General features: G+C 41.5%; 2 protein-coding genes across 3 annotated transcripts in view; both read left to right on the top strand.

Moving 5' to 3' along the window:
* Positions 1 to 7,660, top strand: part of PIR (pirin) — a 103,064-nt gene extending 95,404 nt beyond the window's left edge. The window contains exon 10 of the mRNA XM_059910564.1: positions 7,343 to 7,660. Within this exon, the coding sequence (XP_059766547.1) occupies positions 7,343 to 7,455 (113 nt within the window). The 3' untranslated portion in view covers positions 7,456 to 7,660. The remainder of the gene's footprint in view (positions 1 to 7,342) is intronic.
* A 744-nt stretch (positions 7,661 to 8,404) lies between these two features.
* VEGFD (vascular endothelial growth factor D) overlaps positions 8,405 to 18,509 on the top strand; it is a 35,787-nt gene continuing 25,682 nt past the window's right edge. Inside the window, exon 1 of one of the 2 annotated variants that reach the window (XM_059910861.1) lies at positions 8,405 to 8,568. In XM_059910861.1, coding sequence (XP_059766844.1) covers positions 8,479 to 8,568 — 90 coding nt within the window. In that variant the 5' untranslated portion in view covers positions 8,405 to 8,478. Of the gene's footprint in view, positions 8,569 to 9,569; positions 9,733 to 18,509 lie in introns of those variants that run through there. The other variant, XM_059910862.1, reaches the window with a different exon arrangement.

The raw sequence follows: 18,509 nt of genomic DNA, 5'->3' as shown, positions 1-18,509 counted from the left end.
TGCTTCACAATACCGTATTAGTTTCTGTTGCACAACAAAGTGAATCAGCCATATGCATACACATGTCCCCATATCCTCTCCCTCTTGCATCTCCCTCCCACCCTCCCTATCCCACCCCTCTAGGTGGTCACAAAGCACCGAGCTGATCTCCCTGTGCTATGCTGCTGCTTCCCACCAACCATTTTACATTCGGTAGTGTATATATGTCGATGCTACTCTCACTTCGCCCCAGCTTCCCCCTCCCACCCGTGTCCTCAAGTCCATTCTCTATGTCTAAATCTTTATTCCTGCCTTGCAACTAGGTTCTTCAGTACCACTTTTTTTTTTTTAGATTCCATATATATGTGTAAGTATACGGTATTTGTTTTTCTCTTTCTGACTTACTTCACTCTGTATGACAGACTCTAGGTCCCTCCACCTCACTACAAATAACTCAGTTTCGTTTCTTTTTATGGCTGAGAAATATTCCATTGTATATATGTGCCACATCTTCTTTATCCATTCATCTGTCGATGGACATTTAGGTTGCTTCCATGTCCTGGCTATTGTAAATAGAGCTGCAATGAACATTGTGGTACGTGACTCTTTTTGAATTATGGTTTTCTCAGGGTATATGCCCAGTAGTGGGATTGCTGGGTCATATGGCAGTTCTATTTTTAGTTTTTTAAGGAACCTCCATACTGTTTTCCATAGTGGTTGTATCAATTTACACTCCCACCAACAGTGTAGGAGGGTTCCCTTTTCTCCACAGCCTTTCCAGCATTTATTGTTTCTAGCTTTTTTGATGATGGCCATTCTGACCGGCGTGAGGTGATACCTCATTGTAGTTTTGATTTGCATTTCTGTAATAATTAGTGGTGCTGAGCATCTTTTCATGTGCCTCTTGGCCATCTGTATGTCTTCCTTGGTGAAATGTCTATTGAGGTCTTCCACCCATATTTTAACTGGATTATTTGTTTTTTTGATATAGAGCTCCATGAGCTGTTTGTACATTTTGGAGATTAATCCTTTGTCTGTTGTTTCATTTGCAAATATTTTCTCCCATTCTGAGGGTTGTCTTTTTGTCTTGTTTATGGTTCCCTTTGCTGTGCAAAAGCTTTTAAGTTTAATTAAGTCCCATTTGCTTATTTTTGTTTTTATTTCTGTTACTCCAGGAGGTAGGTCAAAAAAGATCTTGCTATGGTTTATGTCAAAGAGTGGTTTTCCTAGGTTTTCCTCTAAAAGTTTTATAGTGTCTGGTCTTATATAAGTCTCTAATCCATTTGGAGTTTATTTTTGTGTATGGTGTTAGGTACTGTTCTGATTTCATTCTTTTACATGTAGCTGTCCAGTTTTCCCAGCACCACTTATTGAAGAGGTTGTCTTTTCTCCATTGTATGTTCTTGCCTCCTTTGTTGTAAATTAGGTGACCATATGTGCATGGGTTTATATCTGGGTATTCTGTCCTGTACCACTGATCTATATTTCTGTTTTTGTGCCAGTACCATACTGTCTTGATTACTGTACCTTTGTGGTATAGTTTGAAGTCGGGGAGCCTGATTCCTCCAGCTCCGTTTTTCTTTCTCAAGATTGCTTTGGCTATTCGGGGTCTTTTGTGTTTCCATACGAATTGTAAGATTTTTTGTTCTAATTCTGTGAAGAATGCCATTGGTAGTTTCATAAGGATTGCATTGAATCTGTAGATTGCTTTGGGTAGTATAGTCATTTTCACAATATTGATTCTTCCAATCCAAGAACATGGTATATTTCTCCGTCTGTTTATGTCATCTTTGATTTCTTTCATCAGTGTTTTATAGTTTTCTGAGTACAAGTCTTTCGCCTCCTCAGGCAGGTTTATTCTTAGGTATTTTATTCTTTTTGTTGCAGTGGTAAATGGGAGTGTTTCTTTAATTTCTCTTTCTGTTTTTTCATCGTTGGTGTATAGGAATGCCAGCGATTTCTGTGCGTTAATTTTGTATCCTGCAACCTTACCAAATTCATTGATTAGTTCTAGTAGTTTTCTGGTGGCATCTTTAGGATTTTCTATGTAGAGTATCATGTTATCAGCAAATAGTGACAGTTTTACTTCTTCTTTTCCAATTTGTATTCCTTTTATTTCTTTTTCTTCTCTGACTGCCGTGGCTAGGACTTCCAAAACTATGTTGAATAAGAGTGGTGAGAGTGGACATCCTTGTCTTGTTCCTGATCCTAGTGGAGATGCTTTCAGTTTTTCACCATTGAGTATGATGCTTGCTGTGGGTTTGTCATATATGACCTTTATTATATTGAGGTAGGTTCCCTCTATGCCCATTTTCTGGAGAGTTTTTTTTATCATGAATCGGTGTTGAATTTTGTCACAAGCTTTTTCTGCATCTATTGAGATGATCAAATGGTTTTTATTCCTTAATTTGTTAATGTTTTGTATCACATTGATTGATTTGCATATATGGAAGAATCCTTGCCTCCCTGGGATAAATCTCACTTGTTCATGGTGTATGATCCTTCTAATGTGCTGTTGGATTCTGTTTGCTAGTATTTTGTTCAGGATTTTTGCATCTATGTTCATCAGTGATATTGGTCTATAATTTTCTTTTTTTGTGATATCTTTTTCTGGTTTTGGTATCAGGGTGACAGTGGCTTCATAGAATGAATTTGGGAGTGTTCTTCCCTCTGCAATTTTTTGGAAGAGTTTGAGAAGGATGGGTGTTAGGTCTTCTCTAAATGTTTGATAGAATTTGCCTGTGAAACCAACTGGTCCTGGGCTTTTGTTTGTTAGAAGATTTTTAATTACGGTTTCAATTCCATTACTTGTGATAGGTCTGTTTATATTTTCTAATTCTTCCTGGTTCAGTCTTGGAAAATTGTACCTTTCCAAGAATTTGTCCATTTCTTCGTGGTTGTCCATTTTATTGGCATATAGTTGTTTGTAGTAGTCTCTTATAATACTTTGTATTTCTGCAGTGTCAGTTGTGATTTCTCCTTTTTCATTTCTAATTTTATTGATTTGTGTCCTCTTCCTTTTTTTCTTGGTGAGTCTGGCTGCAGGTTTATCAATTTTGTTTATCTTCTCAAAGAACCAGCTTTTAGTCTTATTGATCTTTGCTATTATTTTCTTCATTTCTGTTTCATTTTTTTCTGCTCTGATCTTTATGATTTATTTCCTTCTACTGCGTTTGGGTTTTCTTTGTTCTTTTTTTTTTTTTTTTTAGTTGTACCGTTTAATTAATTAATTTATTTAACATCTTTATTGGAGTATAGTTGCTTTACAGTGGTGTGTTAGTTTCTGCTTTATAACAAAGTGAATCAGCTATACATATACATATGTTCTTCTTCCTCTAGTTGTTTTAAGTGTAGGGTTAGGTTGTTTATTTGAGATTTTTCTTGTTTCTTGAGGTGAGATTGTATTGCTCTAAACTTCCCTCTTAGAACTGCTTTTGCTGTGTCCCATAGGTTTTGGGTCGTCGTGTTTTCGTTGTCATTTGTCTCTATGTATTTTTTTATTTCTTCTTTGATTTCTTCAGTGATCTCTTGGTTATTTAGTAGCACACTGTTTAGCCTCCATGTATTTGTGTTTTTTACAGTTTTTTATCCTGTAGTTGATTTCCATTCTCATAGCGTTGTGGTCAGAAAACATGCTTGATACGATTTCAGTTTTCTTAAATTTTCCGAGGCTTGATTTGTGACCCAAGGTGTGATCTGTCCTGGAGAATGCTCCATGTGCACTTGAGAAGAAAGTGTATTCTGCCACTTTTGGGTGGAATGTTCTGTAAATGTCAATTAGATCTATCTGGTCTATAGAACACTGATTATTTTTAAAATAGTCTTTTTTGTTTTATTAGTAGCTTAAGGGAAAAGCATTAAATTATACTCCACCTAGCCCATAGCGTTTGACTCCATTTTGCAGACTTCTGATTTCCACTCCAAAGGTTCATAGTTCTCATTTTCTTTCGGTTGAACAGCCCTGAAATAGTTTGTTCTTCTGGAAGAAGCCTGCAGACAAATTGAGTAGGGTCATCATCTTTATTAATAGCAGCTAGAATTTAGGTGGGAAAAAGATGTGTGGGATGGAAACCTTTTCAGTTAAGCGATGTCCTCTGTATCAGTGATGAAAACCAAGACTCCACCTACAGTAGGCGACATTCATCCCCTGTGAATCTTCTCCCAGAGGCTTAGAACTTGCGGACACTGGGTGTGCTAGCACACACAAATTTGGATTAACCAGACAACATAGAGATGGCCCCTGAAACCTCAGCTAATGAGAGGCAAAGCATTCTGCTTGTTTGTTTTATTTATTTATTTTATTTAGCTAACTCTTTCAAACCCAGACGTTTAAGTTTTTCTTTTACCTGTGCATGTTTGAAGACTACCACAGCCATCTCTCGACTATTTGGGAACCAGTACTAGTTGTTGAGGAAAACGGAATCCAGATGTTCCACTTATTTACATAACAGATACCTCGGTAGCATTTACTGTCTACTAGGATTGGTCAGAGTGCTTTCCAAATGTTAATTCATTTAAGCTTAAAAACAACCTGACAAGGTAGGTACTCTCATCCCCACTTCATGGATGAGGAAGCGGAGATGCAGAGGTTCGTTGGCCACATAGCTGGATTCACACTCAGGCTGTCTGGTTTCTGACCACCCTGCCCTTCCGCCTCTCACCGTGCCTGCTTGCCCCTTGCTCTGCCCTGTGGCTTCTCTGCTGGGAAGTAATTGTTAGTGGTGGAGCTGGGATTTGAACCCTAGTCTCCTAAACCCTTGTCTTGTGCTCTCTCCACTATAGGAAGTTTCTACACAATGAGAGATTCAACTCACACCATTTTTATTACAGGAGAGGGAGGGAGTTTAAAGCTTTAATTAGAGAAGGGATGAAAAGTGTAGTTTAAAAGAGGATTTGTGGGATTATTGATAACTAGCAAATAATTTTCTTGTTCAATTAAGAAACACGCTTTCTGGGGGAAGTAATGTACAGCATGGTGACGATAGTCAATAACACTGTAGTGCATATTTGAAAGTTGCTAAGAGAATAGATCTTAAAAGTCCTCATCACAAGAAAAAAGATTCTGTAACTGTGTATGGTGACAGATGTTAACTAGACTTACTGTGGTGATCATTTCCCAATATATACAAATACAAAATCATTATGTTGTACACCGGAAACTAATATAATGCTGTATGTCAGTTATACCTCAATTTCAAAAAAAAAATTAATTAATTTAGTTATATATTACCCCCCCCCCCAAAAAAAAAGAACAGAAGAAAAACAAAAACATACACTTTCTGGTTTCAGTTTTCTTCTTCTTCTTGAGGATTTGAGGAGATGAGCTTCCTCACCGTGGCTTTGGAGGGCTCACACTTCCAACGCTCCCCTTGTTCCTCAAGGTGGTCCATGGGCCAGCAGCATTGGCTTCACTGGAGAGATAGTTAGAAGTGCAGAGTTTCAGACCCCACTCCAGACCTCCTGACTCAGAATATGCATTTTAATAAGATTCCCACGTGATTTATGTGCACATTATGATTTGAGAATCACAGCAGAATACCCCAGAGAAGTGTCAAGATGGAAGCCCGGAAGTGTACTGCTTGTACAGAAAAGTAATTGAGGGAGGGGAGGGGTGCCCCGCAAGTCTCATCTATAGCAAAATTATGACGTGCAGGAAGTCAGTCCTTGGCCCAGTACCTGCTCTCATTTTCTCTGTTCCATCTCCCTTTCCTCTCTGCGTCCTTTAAAAAGGTGGCTTTTCCAGGATGCCCTCTTGGATTTACTATTTTTTTTGCATATGAGGGCTCTCTCATTCTTTCCTACCTAGTACAGTCCACATCTCCATCTCCAGGTGAAATTTCTCTTTTGAGCCCCAGACCCCTGTTTCCAACAATGTACCGAGCACCTCTGCCAGGAAGCTATCTGATTGTCTCCAGCGCCTTCATGTCAGAATATCCAGGACTGACTTCCTTGCTCTACCCACAGCTTCCTGTGTCTTGTTTCTCAGTTACCCTTAAACAATTCCATCATCAAAGCATGTGATACTGGGTCTTCCTTCTCAAGCGCTAAAGTGAGTGCCGAATCTGTGCTGATATGCCAACAGTAGTTAAGAAGTTTGCCAGTGTTATTCCAAGTTTTAAGTTATATTTTAACCCAGGTCTCTCAGAGAAAGCCTCTTAGAGGAAGCACTTCGTAAAAGGTTCCTGACGGCACCTCTGAAGACTAGGGGAAGAAATATACTGACCGAATGGACAAATCTGTCAACCGCTTTCAAGACACTGCCAATGCCATATAAGAGCTGGCCTCGTTTATCCAACAGGTGGATGCTCCTACAGTATGTGAAGAGAGGGAAGAGACAGACATTTTGCCTCCTGGTCGATTAGGGGAGGACTTCTTCTACACTTTTAGCAAAAGCCAAGTTCAGACCTAGGAATTAGACTGTGACCATGGGCCAAATCTGTCCACTGCATGTTTTTGTAAATGAAGTTTTATTGGAACACAGCCATCCCTAGTCACTTCTATATTGTCTGTGGCTGCTTTTGCGCTTCAGTAGAAGAGTTGAGTAGTTGAGACAGACACCGTTTGACCCACAAAATCTAAAATATATACTGTCTGGCCCTTTACAGGAAAAGTGCACTGACCCCTAGAGAATCCAAAATGTGATGCTTTCTTGACTTGAAATTTTTATAATCTCCTTTTTATTGTCAGTGAGATGCTACTAATGGTCAAAAATGACTTAGACCCCTCATGCAAGGACACAGCCTCATATACTGTGGAGATACCAACACTGACGAGATTTGCCAATTTTAAAAATCAAATCAGTTAAATTCTTGACATCAGCCAATGCTAGTGCAACTGACAACTACAGTAAATCTTAAAAATTCTCATCACAAGAAAAAAAACTTCTGTACCTATGTATAGTGACAGATGTTAACTAGACCTATTGTGACGATCATTCCCCAATATATACAAATATTGAATCATTATATTGTTCACCTGAAACGAATATAATGTTATACGTCATTTATACCTCAGTAAAAAAATAAAGATAAAAAGAACTAACAGCTACAAAAATGGTTGTAATAGAACCAAACCTAAGAATGTTTTGAATAAAGAGATTGCCATTGCTGATGACAGCGTGCAATGGATGAGTGAGATATAATTGCATTTGTTTATCTGAAGTTTGGTCTTTATAATCATACACAATCGTAGTCAAGAAACTTGTATTACAGTCCTCGGAGATTGGATGCTGCAAAAATAACCTGCTGTTCAGATATGCCTGAGTTTGTTTCAAATTAAGAACTACAGAAATACATACCATTTTCGTGGTAGAAGAAAATATTCTCGTCACCCAGAACTTTCTGAATGTTTCTTTCTGCTCTAGGTCCATTTGTGATGAACACAGATGAAGAGATTTCTCAGGCCATTCTTGATTTCAGAAATGCGAAAAACGGCTTTGAAAGAGCCAAAACCTGGAAATCAAAGATTGGAAACTAGTGACAAGCACAAGGGCAGGTCTGGCTGCCTTCTAGAATTTTGCCCTTTGTGGCATCCACCCGTTCAATGCATCCAATTTCCAAAGCTGACTTCGCCAGTGCTTCTAAAGAATTCCACACTCAAGTGATGACATGTTTTCTACAGCAATGTCTGTGAGATATTCCCTGGCCCAAGCAAATAAACCTCATTGTTGCTTCTTTAAAAATCAGTGTTCTTCATTTCAATCTAAGTTACTTCTGTTAAAAAAATTATTTTGTGTATATTTTCCTTTTCATGGGCATGTGGATATTTTGTCGTCTTTGTGCCTGTGTGTTTTTTAAAGCACGTTTGATTACTTTCTGTGTGTCACTGATGGAGGTGCGTGAGCATCTGAGGTCTCTTTCTGAGCAACGCAATTTCGATGCCTATGTGCTGGGGTTTCATGTTACAGGTTATCTGCGTGGGTAAAGTAACAGCAGTTCTGAGCGTTTCAGTCAGTTTTCAAAACTGCCCGGCTATTGGTAGGGACACGACAGGATTACGGCCAAGACTTCCCTGCTTTTTCTGCCAAAATCTGTGTCAGATTTAAGACACATGCTCCTGCAAGCTTCAATGAGGGTTGTGAAAAAAGTTTGAATCCACAACTGGGTCCCAGCCTTCTGTAGCTGCAAACATTGGTGGCCAAACCACCTCCTTCTAAAACAACTTGAACCTGGGGCATAGTGGGGGAAGATTTTTTTTTTTTTAGTTTGCTGGAAATGAAATGGATTTAGAGGCTTTCTCATTTCAAGTAGAAGACATGTCCACTTCCTGATTATTTTTGGAGCATGTGAACATTTAAACTTTTTTTCATTTCTCTCCCCCCCATAAGATTGTGCAGAAACGTACCTTGACTAATTGATTTTGATCACAACTGATTATTTGTTTTTCCCTGTGAACTCCTGGGGTTTCGAACTTTCCTTCTGGAGAATGCCTTTTGAACCAGTTTGCTCTAGCTGCCTGAGGTCAACTGCTTGGTAATCAGTGGATATTAGAATATTCAAAATGTACAGGCAGTGGGCAGTGGTGAATATTTTCATGATGTCTTCTCTGCAGTTGGTGCAGGGCTCCAGTTATGAACATGGACCAGTGAAGGTAGGTGGGCTCAATTTTTCATGTGATGCAGATTTTTAAGTTGGCTTATACAGAGGATGTTCTTTCTTTGCCGCCACTATTTTTGAGACAATATAAAAATGCAGAACACTCCTCGTAGTGGGCAGGATATATTCTGTACTTGTTAATGAGTATTCTGTTTCTTAGGCTTACTAAGATTCTTGCCATGAGTTTTTCAAAACGCTGGGGGTGGGGGCTTTTGGAGATGTAATAGGACATGAAAGTTTCCCCTCAACTGTATGTGCAGATGGCACAGTGATTTTTTTTATTTGAAACATATTGATTTACAATGTTGTGTTACTTTCTGCTGTACCACAGTGATTTTCTCATGAAGCATTGACTTGTTTTTATGACACATAACTTTGTGGGCTGTTTATTTTCAGGTCATCTGTGAGCTTGAGCAAACGTTCCTTTATTTAGTTAGTTTAGTTAGTTAATTTCTTCTGTAAATCGAAAACTGCCATGCTTTCTACAGATGTTTTCTATCTGGTTTTCCAAATTACCCATTGCCACCATCTAGAAAAATCTTTTCTCTGAAGTCGTTTTGGTCCTTTGCTTTTTGAAACGTGTGTAAAACACAACCATAATCAAATCTTTGATTCTATGAGCAAGCATCAGATAGAGCCCAATGAACTGAGAGTAATGAAAAAAACTTAACTGGTATGTTACTGACTGAGCACTATTTCGCCCAGTTTTATTGTATTTCATAGACTATACTGTTTTTCTCAGCTTTTGATTTTGAAAATGATTCAGATATAATTGTTTTGACTGAAGTGGTGCTAAATCATTATTGATTTTGGAATTTCTGGCCGTGAACAATCAAAGTGGACTTGAGTTTTTGTAGCTGTCGTTAGGAAATGCATTTTCAACAAGGGTGATATCGCCCCCAACAGGGGAAAATTGGTCCTTGGGGGTGAAAACGTCTTACTCTTATGTATAAAGCACAGATGTACTTACACTACAGAAGGAGATACACAGTATTTCTGCGAAGGTTGAACTCTGTGTTAGGGGTAGAGAGTCACCTTGCCCAGCAAGCGACACCTTTCTAACTTTCCAAATTCCAAACGGACACGAGAGAGATCACCGTCGTTCAGCTCCACCTCATTGCCAACAGCCTGGATGTGGGATCTCAATGCCAGATCGCAGGTAAAAGGGAATCTCATTTTGAGCCTAGGGGACAGGAGGAAAAAAATCAGACTTGTTTGAAGTAAGTAAGGCTTTTCAGGCTGTTCAGCTGTTTTTAAGTCCACCCAACCCCTGGCTCAATTAAATCTTTCCGATGCGAAGGAAAGGCGTGCGTACAGTTAAACAGAAGTTCGGGCGTAGTTACGAGTGGGTGGTGAGGGCTAAGGAGGTATATCATATTGGTTATTATACATTTTCTTTTCCCCCGTAACTTTCTCTTAAGAGAAAAATCCAAGAAGAAATGTGTTTCTTAATGTTAATGTACTTCTTGTTTAAATCAAAATTGAGTGTGAAAGCATATTCAAGATGGTAATGGTTTGGACACTGGGATATGAATGTATTTTGTGCTTTTTGAGATAAAAATGTTTCATTTATTATAAGACGTGTCCAGGGTCCTCCTTGGTGGTAGGTCTGTGAGCGTGTTCTTCTCTCCACCCTCCCCTCTTCTAACCACCTCTTTTCCCAAAAGGATGGCAACGATGCCAATTCTATCGCTAGGTTGCCCTTCCCCCACAGTGGTCACTTTCTAGCCTTGAACATTCTCCTGTTTTTTCAGCTTAGACTAGCAGTGCCTCTAGTACAGTTACACGAGTCTGTGAACATTTTTTTTTCTGCAGTAACCATGCAAAAGGCTACCAATACCCTGCACAATTGCTCTCAATGCCATTTGAGTGTAAGGCATCCTGATTTCATTAGTCTTGCCAGCTGTACTTAGGACAGCTGTTTGGGGTCAGTAGTGCATGGAATTTGTGAACTGAGATAAATCTGTTGGAAAATCTCAACTCAAATCTACTGTGCATACTGTTTAGCTGCTAAGTTTTTCAATCTAAGCAGAATGTGTTTTCTTCTAGAAATAAGATTAACCCAGTGCCTCTTTCTGGCTCACTAGTATAATCAGATTAACCACCTAGATATGGGATTTATTTCTGTGTCTGTTTTCTCCAGCTTTTATATATGTTGGGGTAGTCATATACAGTTGCACAGAGCGTGCACTGCACAACTCTAGGATGCTCCATGCACATAGTCTCACGTCTGTATGTGACAGCCCTGAGTACAATAGTGTAGACATTCTGGGCATTTGATAAATAAATACCTGCAACCTCACTGTCCTGTTGTTCACATTGACCTTCTGGCCAGCCCTGTTTCTGGTGTATTTGATAAGCATTGCTTGTCACCAGGAATCTTGGCACCCCCTTAAGTCACTAGGGGAAGCCATCACCATAAATCTTTTCAAAGTCACTGATGTAGACATACCAGGAGAGTGACAAAGGATTAATTCCGGGTCCTGGTAGGTTTGCCCCACTCTTCTCTGACGGAATTTGTTTCCTTCTTCCCCACACGACCTTTTAGCCCCCTCTTTCATAACTTCACTGGTGGAAGACTATTGCTGAGTGGTGGAGTCATTCAAACTCGGCCAGAGACTGGAATAAATCCAAGATCCACAGGAATGTGGGACACCTCTAAGTATCATGAGAAGCCACATGGCTCACGAGACTTCATAACCTTTGTGTCACTTGCCTTCTCCTAAAATTGTCTCTAAAGGGGATTGAATAACAAGGACTAAGATGCACCTTCCATATTTAATTCCAGGAAGCAGACCCGCCCCCACTGCTCTCCCTACGGTCGTGCACAGGGAAGTCCATTGACTCTGTTGCTAGTCAGATGGCCCAACGAGCTCGTGCTCACTTTCATATCAGGCACCATCCTTGGCACAAAATACATTTGAAATGTTTTCCATTAATTTCTTCTTCATTTATGGCCTTATAGGTAAATGTGTTGCATTACATGCTTCTGTACACAGATCTTTTCTATCCTTAACTGGTGGTTGAAGCTTTTATATCACTTTAGCCTATTATTGCTATTCAGGATACAGTAGGACCCTCTGTATCTTATAGCTTGAATAAAGTACTTCCTTGTATGACTTATTTTTTAATTTACAACCCCTGATTTGGGGAATTCCCTGGAGGTCCAGTGGTTAGGACTCCGCGCTCTCACTGCCCAAGGCCCAGGTTCACTCCCTGGTCAGGGAACTAAGATCTCACAGGCCGCATGGTGTGGCCAAAAAAAACAACCACCTGATTTGGACTTGGCAGATTAGCCTTTAGTATAGACCCCTAAAAGCTCTAGAAAAAAAATCACATTAAAGCTGCATGTTGAGCGAGTTTCATTAAGGAACTGCTCTTCGGACAGTCTTATAAAGACAATTTATGGAATGAAAATGCAGTATTTGGACACACGGATGTTTCCATGTAGAATGTAACGTAGGACCATCTGGAACTCCCAGGCACCTTTATCATTACCACAGTGGCCTAGAGGTACTAGAGGAAGAGGGACACAAGTGACAGTAAATTGTTTCTGAGCACATTTCTAAGCTCAGCTCTTTCCCACCACTTGAGATTAACAGAGAGGGCGGGAAACTATCCACAATTGGGAAAATGATTGAGATGAGGTGAGATGAGACATTTCTTTTTTTTTTTAACTTTTTATTTTATATTGGAGAATAGATGATTAACAATGTTGTGTTAGTTTCAGGTGTACAGCAAAGTGATTCAGTTATGCATATACATATATCTATTCTTTTTCAAATTCTTTTTCCACTTAGGTCATTACATAATATTGAACAGAGTTCACTGTGCTATACAGTAGGTCCTTGTTGGTTATCTATTTTAAATATAGCAGTATGTACATGTCAATCCCAATCTCCGTATTTCTTCTTAGGTTGCTTTTATGGTGGGAAGTCCCCTTTTTAAAAAATTTATATAAATTTATTTATTTAATTTATTTATTTTTGGCTGCATTGGGTCTTCGTTGCTGTGCGCGGGCTTTCTCTGGTTGCGGCGAGCGGGGCCTACTTTTCATTGCGGTGCAGTGGCTTCTCTTGTTGCGGAGCGCGGGCTCTAGGCGTGCAGGCTTCAGTAGTTGTGGCTCGTGGGCTCTAGAGCGCAGGCTCAGTAGTTGTGGTGTGTGGGCTTAGTTGCTCCGCGGCATGTGGGATCTTCCCGGACCAGGGCTCGAACCTGTGTCCCCTGCATTGGCAGGCGGATTCTTAACCACTGCGCCACCAGGGAAGTCCAGAAGTCCTCTTTTCTCTCTGTCTTACCACTAGATCTTATAGTCTGTACCAAGATACTAGGACATTATAAAGCCCACTCTAAGGCCCCCCTGCATCATGAAAGTCTTGACTGGTTGTGATGTCCTGTTCCTAAAGGCTCTCCCTTGCCTCTCCTTAGCACTTCCCAACATGTGACAATTCATTTGTTTATTTATTGAGCACGTACTGTGTCGGATGCAGCAGGAAATAAGGCAGTGTTTCAACTCTCATGGAACTCATATTCCACGTGTGGCGGGTGAAAAGTGCCATGAAGAGAATCAAGAAGGGGGCGGAGACACAGAGGGATGGGTGGGGGGGAGACCTCTCTGATTCCGTTTCCTTTGTGCAGAGCCCTGGAGGAAGTGAGGGAGGCGGAGGCCACTTTTTGCAGTGGCCGTGCGGAGGGGCCAGTGTGGCTGCAGTAGGGAGAGCGGAGGCCAGAGCCGCACTTCCGGAGTTTGGAGAAGTAGCCAGGGCAGATCACGTAGAGTGTGGCTGCGTTCCAGGAAAACTTCATGCACACTGAAATTTGAATTGTGCATCACGAGATAGTCTTCTTTCCATTTGTTGCAACCATTTAAAATTGTAGGAAGGATTTCTTAGACCACAGGCCATATAAAAAGAGGCCGCAGGCTGGATTTGGCCCACAGGTCAGAGTTGGCCAACCCTGATCTGTATCATTACACTATTTTATCCTATTCATGGGACGTATCAGTACCTGACATTTTTTATTTGCTTGTGTATATATAGGTTTATTGCTTTGTCACCCTCCACTAGCATGAAAGCTTTTTGAGGACAGGGACTTTTCGTTGTCTTGTTTACTTCAGCTTCCCAATCACCTAGTGCAAAGGTGGAATAGAATGGATACTAAAAAAGTATTTGTTACTGACTGATGGGCTAGGCGTCTAGGCTTTGAGATAGCCAGGCAGTATATTCACCCTGTGCTATTTTCCTGTGGAGATTAGAGAGGATTTGGCTGGAGGTATCAAAGAATCCTGCAGTATTTTTTCAGCCATAAGCTATCCTAGAAGGTGTTTACTTCTAGGAGCCAGTTATAGAAGGAAGTCACCTTAGCCCATTTTTCCAGCTTGGTGGTCACAGAAAGAGATGGCAAAGCAGCATCTGGCCACACAGCAGATATGGATAAAACTTGGACACCTGGATGATTTCCTTCATCTTTGAGATCCTTGAAAAGTGCTGTGTTTTCATCCTGCACCACGTGATTTGTGAAGATGTGGTAAATTATGGCAGAGTACTCTGGACAGACGCTCAATCAGTCAGGCTAGGCCAGGATCTGCTGTGATAACAAACACACTCCATATCTCTTGGTGGCTCCTAAACAACAGAAGGTGTAGTTATTGCCTGTACCACGTGACCCTCCTGGTTTGTCCAGGGTGAGCTCCACATCAGGATGAAGCTGGCTGGGCATCCCCATCTTGAATGCCATTAGTCACCATGACAGAGGGGAGGAAAGCCCTGGAGAGCCTCACCCTGGCAGTTAAATTCTCTGGCCTGGAAGTGACACACATCACTTCCGGTCACAGCCCCTTGACCCCCTGCCCCATCCAACCACCAGGGGCCAGGAAGTGCAAGCCTTCCATGTGCTCAGAAGGTAGAAGGCTGGAACTCTTTGGCGAATAGTATTAATGACTATAGTACACACAACTTTGGTCACTTCTAAATGTTTCTGAACTTACCATTGAGATGGGAGGTGAGTGTGGTTGGACACTGGGGTAGAGTCATGGAAGGAAGACCCTCGGGTTTCTTTCTGCTGCTCACGAGGCTCCTTTTTCTTGGGAAAAGGAAAGCTGTACATTCAGTTCAGTGAACATTTGTGGAATGTCCACCATGTGCCGGGCACATGAGTGGAAATGACATGTTTATAAAATAAACATGTCTCAGTTGTTTGCATATCTTAACCAGCAGCCAAGGAGCTCAGCTTGGCCTGTGAGAAGGATAATTTTAATGTCTGAAACTTTAAGTAATAATGAAAATTTTAATGAGTCTCTTTTTTGTCATTCATTGTCATCTAAATAACTATACCACTCACATCTTTGAGACAAGTATTGCTTTCCTGAAATCTAGGTTTGCCTAAAATCATTTCTGGAGAAAGAAAATGACATGTGTCGAATGTTGCTATGGCAAAGGTTTTGTTGTTACTTACTGTTCCATTTTGGAGGGAGTTAGGAAGAGTGTGATTTTGATTGAAGGAATACCCTGAGTTCATCCTATATTAGAGACCCTCCGAAAAGAACAGCTCATAACTTGGTTCATGACGATACTCTCACAGCAAGACTGTGGATCATTGCGCATCTTAGACAATGCAATGGTTATGGGTGAGGAAGAAGAGAGCAGTGGATGTTGGCATGGGACCACTGCATCTTTAGGAAGAAAGGTGAAAACGGGCGTTCTGGGCTGACTGCCAGTGGCACGGCAGGGCTGCCTTGTAAAAAAGAGGATGAGGTTTGGCATAAAGATCCTCTGTCCACCCAATGGATTGTGTTACACTTAGGCTGAGATAGGGCTGTAGCAGTTAACTATTACAACAATAATGCAGTGTGACAATCCAGTCCAAATTCCAGTGGCTCAAAACATCGATAACCTATTTTCACTGACGTTACTGTTGGTCAGCTGGAAGGCAGAGGATCAAGGCTGGAGCCATAGGTTGAGTATGGGTCTGCTCCACATGACTCTCATCTGCCTCGGATCAGTGAGCCAGCAGGGGCAGGTGCTTACGGTGATGGTGGAAACATAGGAGGGCTGTGCGGTCATAAATACATTTCAGTCCTCTGCTTGCATCATGTCATAATATCCCATCGATCAAAGCAGGCCACGTGGCCCAACATCAGTGGGGCTGAGAAATACACTCCTGTCTTGGGCAGGGAGAGGACGGGTGGAGTCATGGAGGCGGTGGAATTGTTTCTAACAATAACCTAATTACCATAAAGGCTTTGGATGGTTTCCTTAGACATTGGGCCCTTGATCTTTCAGATCAGTGATAAAGAGACTGTATCAGGGGCTTACTTCCCTGGTGGCGCAGTGGTTGAGAGTCCGCCTGCCAATGCAGGGCACACGGGTTCGAGCCCTGGTCCGGGAAGATCCCACATGCCGCGGTGCCGCTAATCCCGTGTGCCACAACTACTGAGCCTGTGCTCTTGAGCCCGTGAGCAAGCCCGCACGCAGCAACAAAGACCCAACACAGCCAAAAATAAATAAAAATAAAAATAAATAAATTAAGAAAAAAGACTAACAGACCTTAGGAATATATTCTCCTGGGGTTATTCAGAACATCTTTTTAGAGTTTTGCCGCTCGAGCCCATCCCTCACTCATCTGTCCCCACATGTTCTAAGCATAGATGCATCCAACAGGAGCAGAGGCATTTGAGTGGAGCACGGATTTAAAACATGTAAAGGCAGGCATAGACCTCTCCGCACATGCTAGACAATTTGGCTGGGGAGAAACCCACCCACAGTATTCATCAAATTGGAGCATGTGGAGGTCCCAGACATCCTAGCCATCTAGTATCCCCTTAAAATACCCAGACAGCTGTGCACACACACTTGCACAAATGCACACGCACACACACACACACTTTCTCTGCATCTCTAATTCCTTTCCTTAGTCTTAAGATTAACTCAACACCCTGAGTTTCTCATATATACACATTTAAACATAGAACTGCCTGAGTAAAAGAGCCACCGATAGTGTGAGGGCCCGTAAATGGCCAGGTTTCTGGATTTCATAGCAGCAGGACCAGGCCCTCGGTTGGCTCCATGTGAATCATTATCAGCAAACGTGTGTTCTCCTCCCTGCCCTCAGTTGGTACGGCCCATACTATTAGGTACCATCTGTTCTGGGGATGGCTGGACCCTAATGACAAAACACAGAGGTTGAAGAAGTGGGTGGTTTTCCCTCACCCACCTATAAAGACGTATGTAAAGCTTGGGTAGACACTTTTAAGTTGGCCTTTCATCTGAAAATACCTGCAAGAAATGTTTAAAAAAAAGAAGAAGAAAAAGAGAAAGTTTGTCCTTGATTTACCCTGGAAAAGGTTTTCTCTTTTTAACTTTTATTTACCATGCTTGGAGTTGTTCTATCTTGCTCTTCTCAAACTCACCTTTCTGGTTGCTAAGGGAAATCAAAGCCATAAAGCACCTCTAAACCCCAACCCAGGACCAGATGCCCCACCCCTGAGAGAGGAAGGAACGGAAATGAACATTATTGGATGCCTCCCCTATATCTGACCCTTTCCCGTGTATGACCTTGGGTCATCTCCACATCAGCTCTATGAGATATTGTTAGCATTGCCTTCTGAAATGAGGAAACCATGGCTTAAGGAAATTAAATAATTGGCCCACGGTCAAATAGCTAAAAGGGAGCAGTGCCTGGATTCAAAGCCAGCTTACTTTATTTTTTTAAAGTTACTATACGGTAAAATTATCATTTTTCCCATTTGATGTGCAGTTCTGTGAATTTTAACACAGAGATTTCTGTGACCACCACCATAATCAGGATACAGAAAAAACATTCCTTTATGCTACCCATTTATAGTCACACCCTCCTCCCAGCCTCTGGCAACCTCTGCTCTGTTCTCCATCACTGTCTTTCTGGTTTTTGGAGAATGTTATTAATGGAATCATAGAGTCCGTAACCTTTTGAGATTGGCTTCTTTCATTCCTGTTTACGGCTGAGTTGTATTCCATGGGATGGACGTGGCACGGTTTGCCTAAGCAACCATTCACATATTGAATGACATGACAGTTGTTTCCAGGTTTTTAGTTCTTACGAAGAAAGCTAGTATTGATACAAACATTCACGTCAAGGTTTTCGAGTGAACCTAAGTCCTCGCTTATCAAGGGTAAACCCTCAGGAGTGGGACTGCTGGGTCATATGGTGAGTGTCTGTTGAACTTTATAAGAAACTGCCAACACATTTCCCAGAATGCTCTACCACTCAAAGCCAGTTTTGGACAATTCTCATCCATGCTCTTCCCGCACCAATCAGCCATCTGTCCAGACCACAGAGTGGTTTCCAGTATCGGGCAAAGCTTCCTTTCGGGGGATGTAATTTCCACTTGAGAGTTACAAGACGCAAAGGCACAAAACTTCAGTTTGGCCTCGCAAGTCTAACATGGCCTGCACGGGTTCCTTGACAGGTGGGGGAGTGAGAAAGGGGAAGCGGGTGGGGGAACGGTGTCTGTGGACAGGTGGGAACGTGGCGGTACAACTTGGATCCCAAACCAGGGAAAAGTTGGTGGTTTGGGCTCAGCCTTAAACATCCAGCTAAAGATGAAATGCAAAATGCATTTCCAGTGAAACAGAAGTTGCTAAGAGGTAGAGGGAGCATGGAATTATTTGTGTTGCAACATGATCCACTCCCTAGACCCACTGCAAAGGGAAACAAATTGCTGACTGTGGTTTCCTGAACTCCAGGGCCCAGTAATCAAAGGACTGGTTCCCCAGGCAACACTTGTAAATCCCTAAGCAAATCTAGGGAACGTTGTGTGAAATGTGTTCCGTCCACCGCACACTCTGAAGCTTCTGGATCTTCCAGATATACAAATTCTCTTCACCCCACCCCCTTATCACTAAACTTCCTGAAGACACATTGCCAACAGTTGGACAGAATAGAATCATCAGTTTTGAA

This window comes from Balaenoptera ricei, chromosome X (genome assembly GCF_028023285.1).
Source record: "Balaenoptera ricei isolate mBalRic1 chromosome X, mBalRic1.hap2, whole genome shotgun sequence".
NCBI lineage: Eukaryota > Metazoa > Chordata > Mammalia > Artiodactyla > Balaenopteridae > Balaenoptera > Balaenoptera ricei.
Note: the sequence above shows the minus strand (reverse complement) of the source record. Positions and strands in the feature narration are given on the sequence as shown.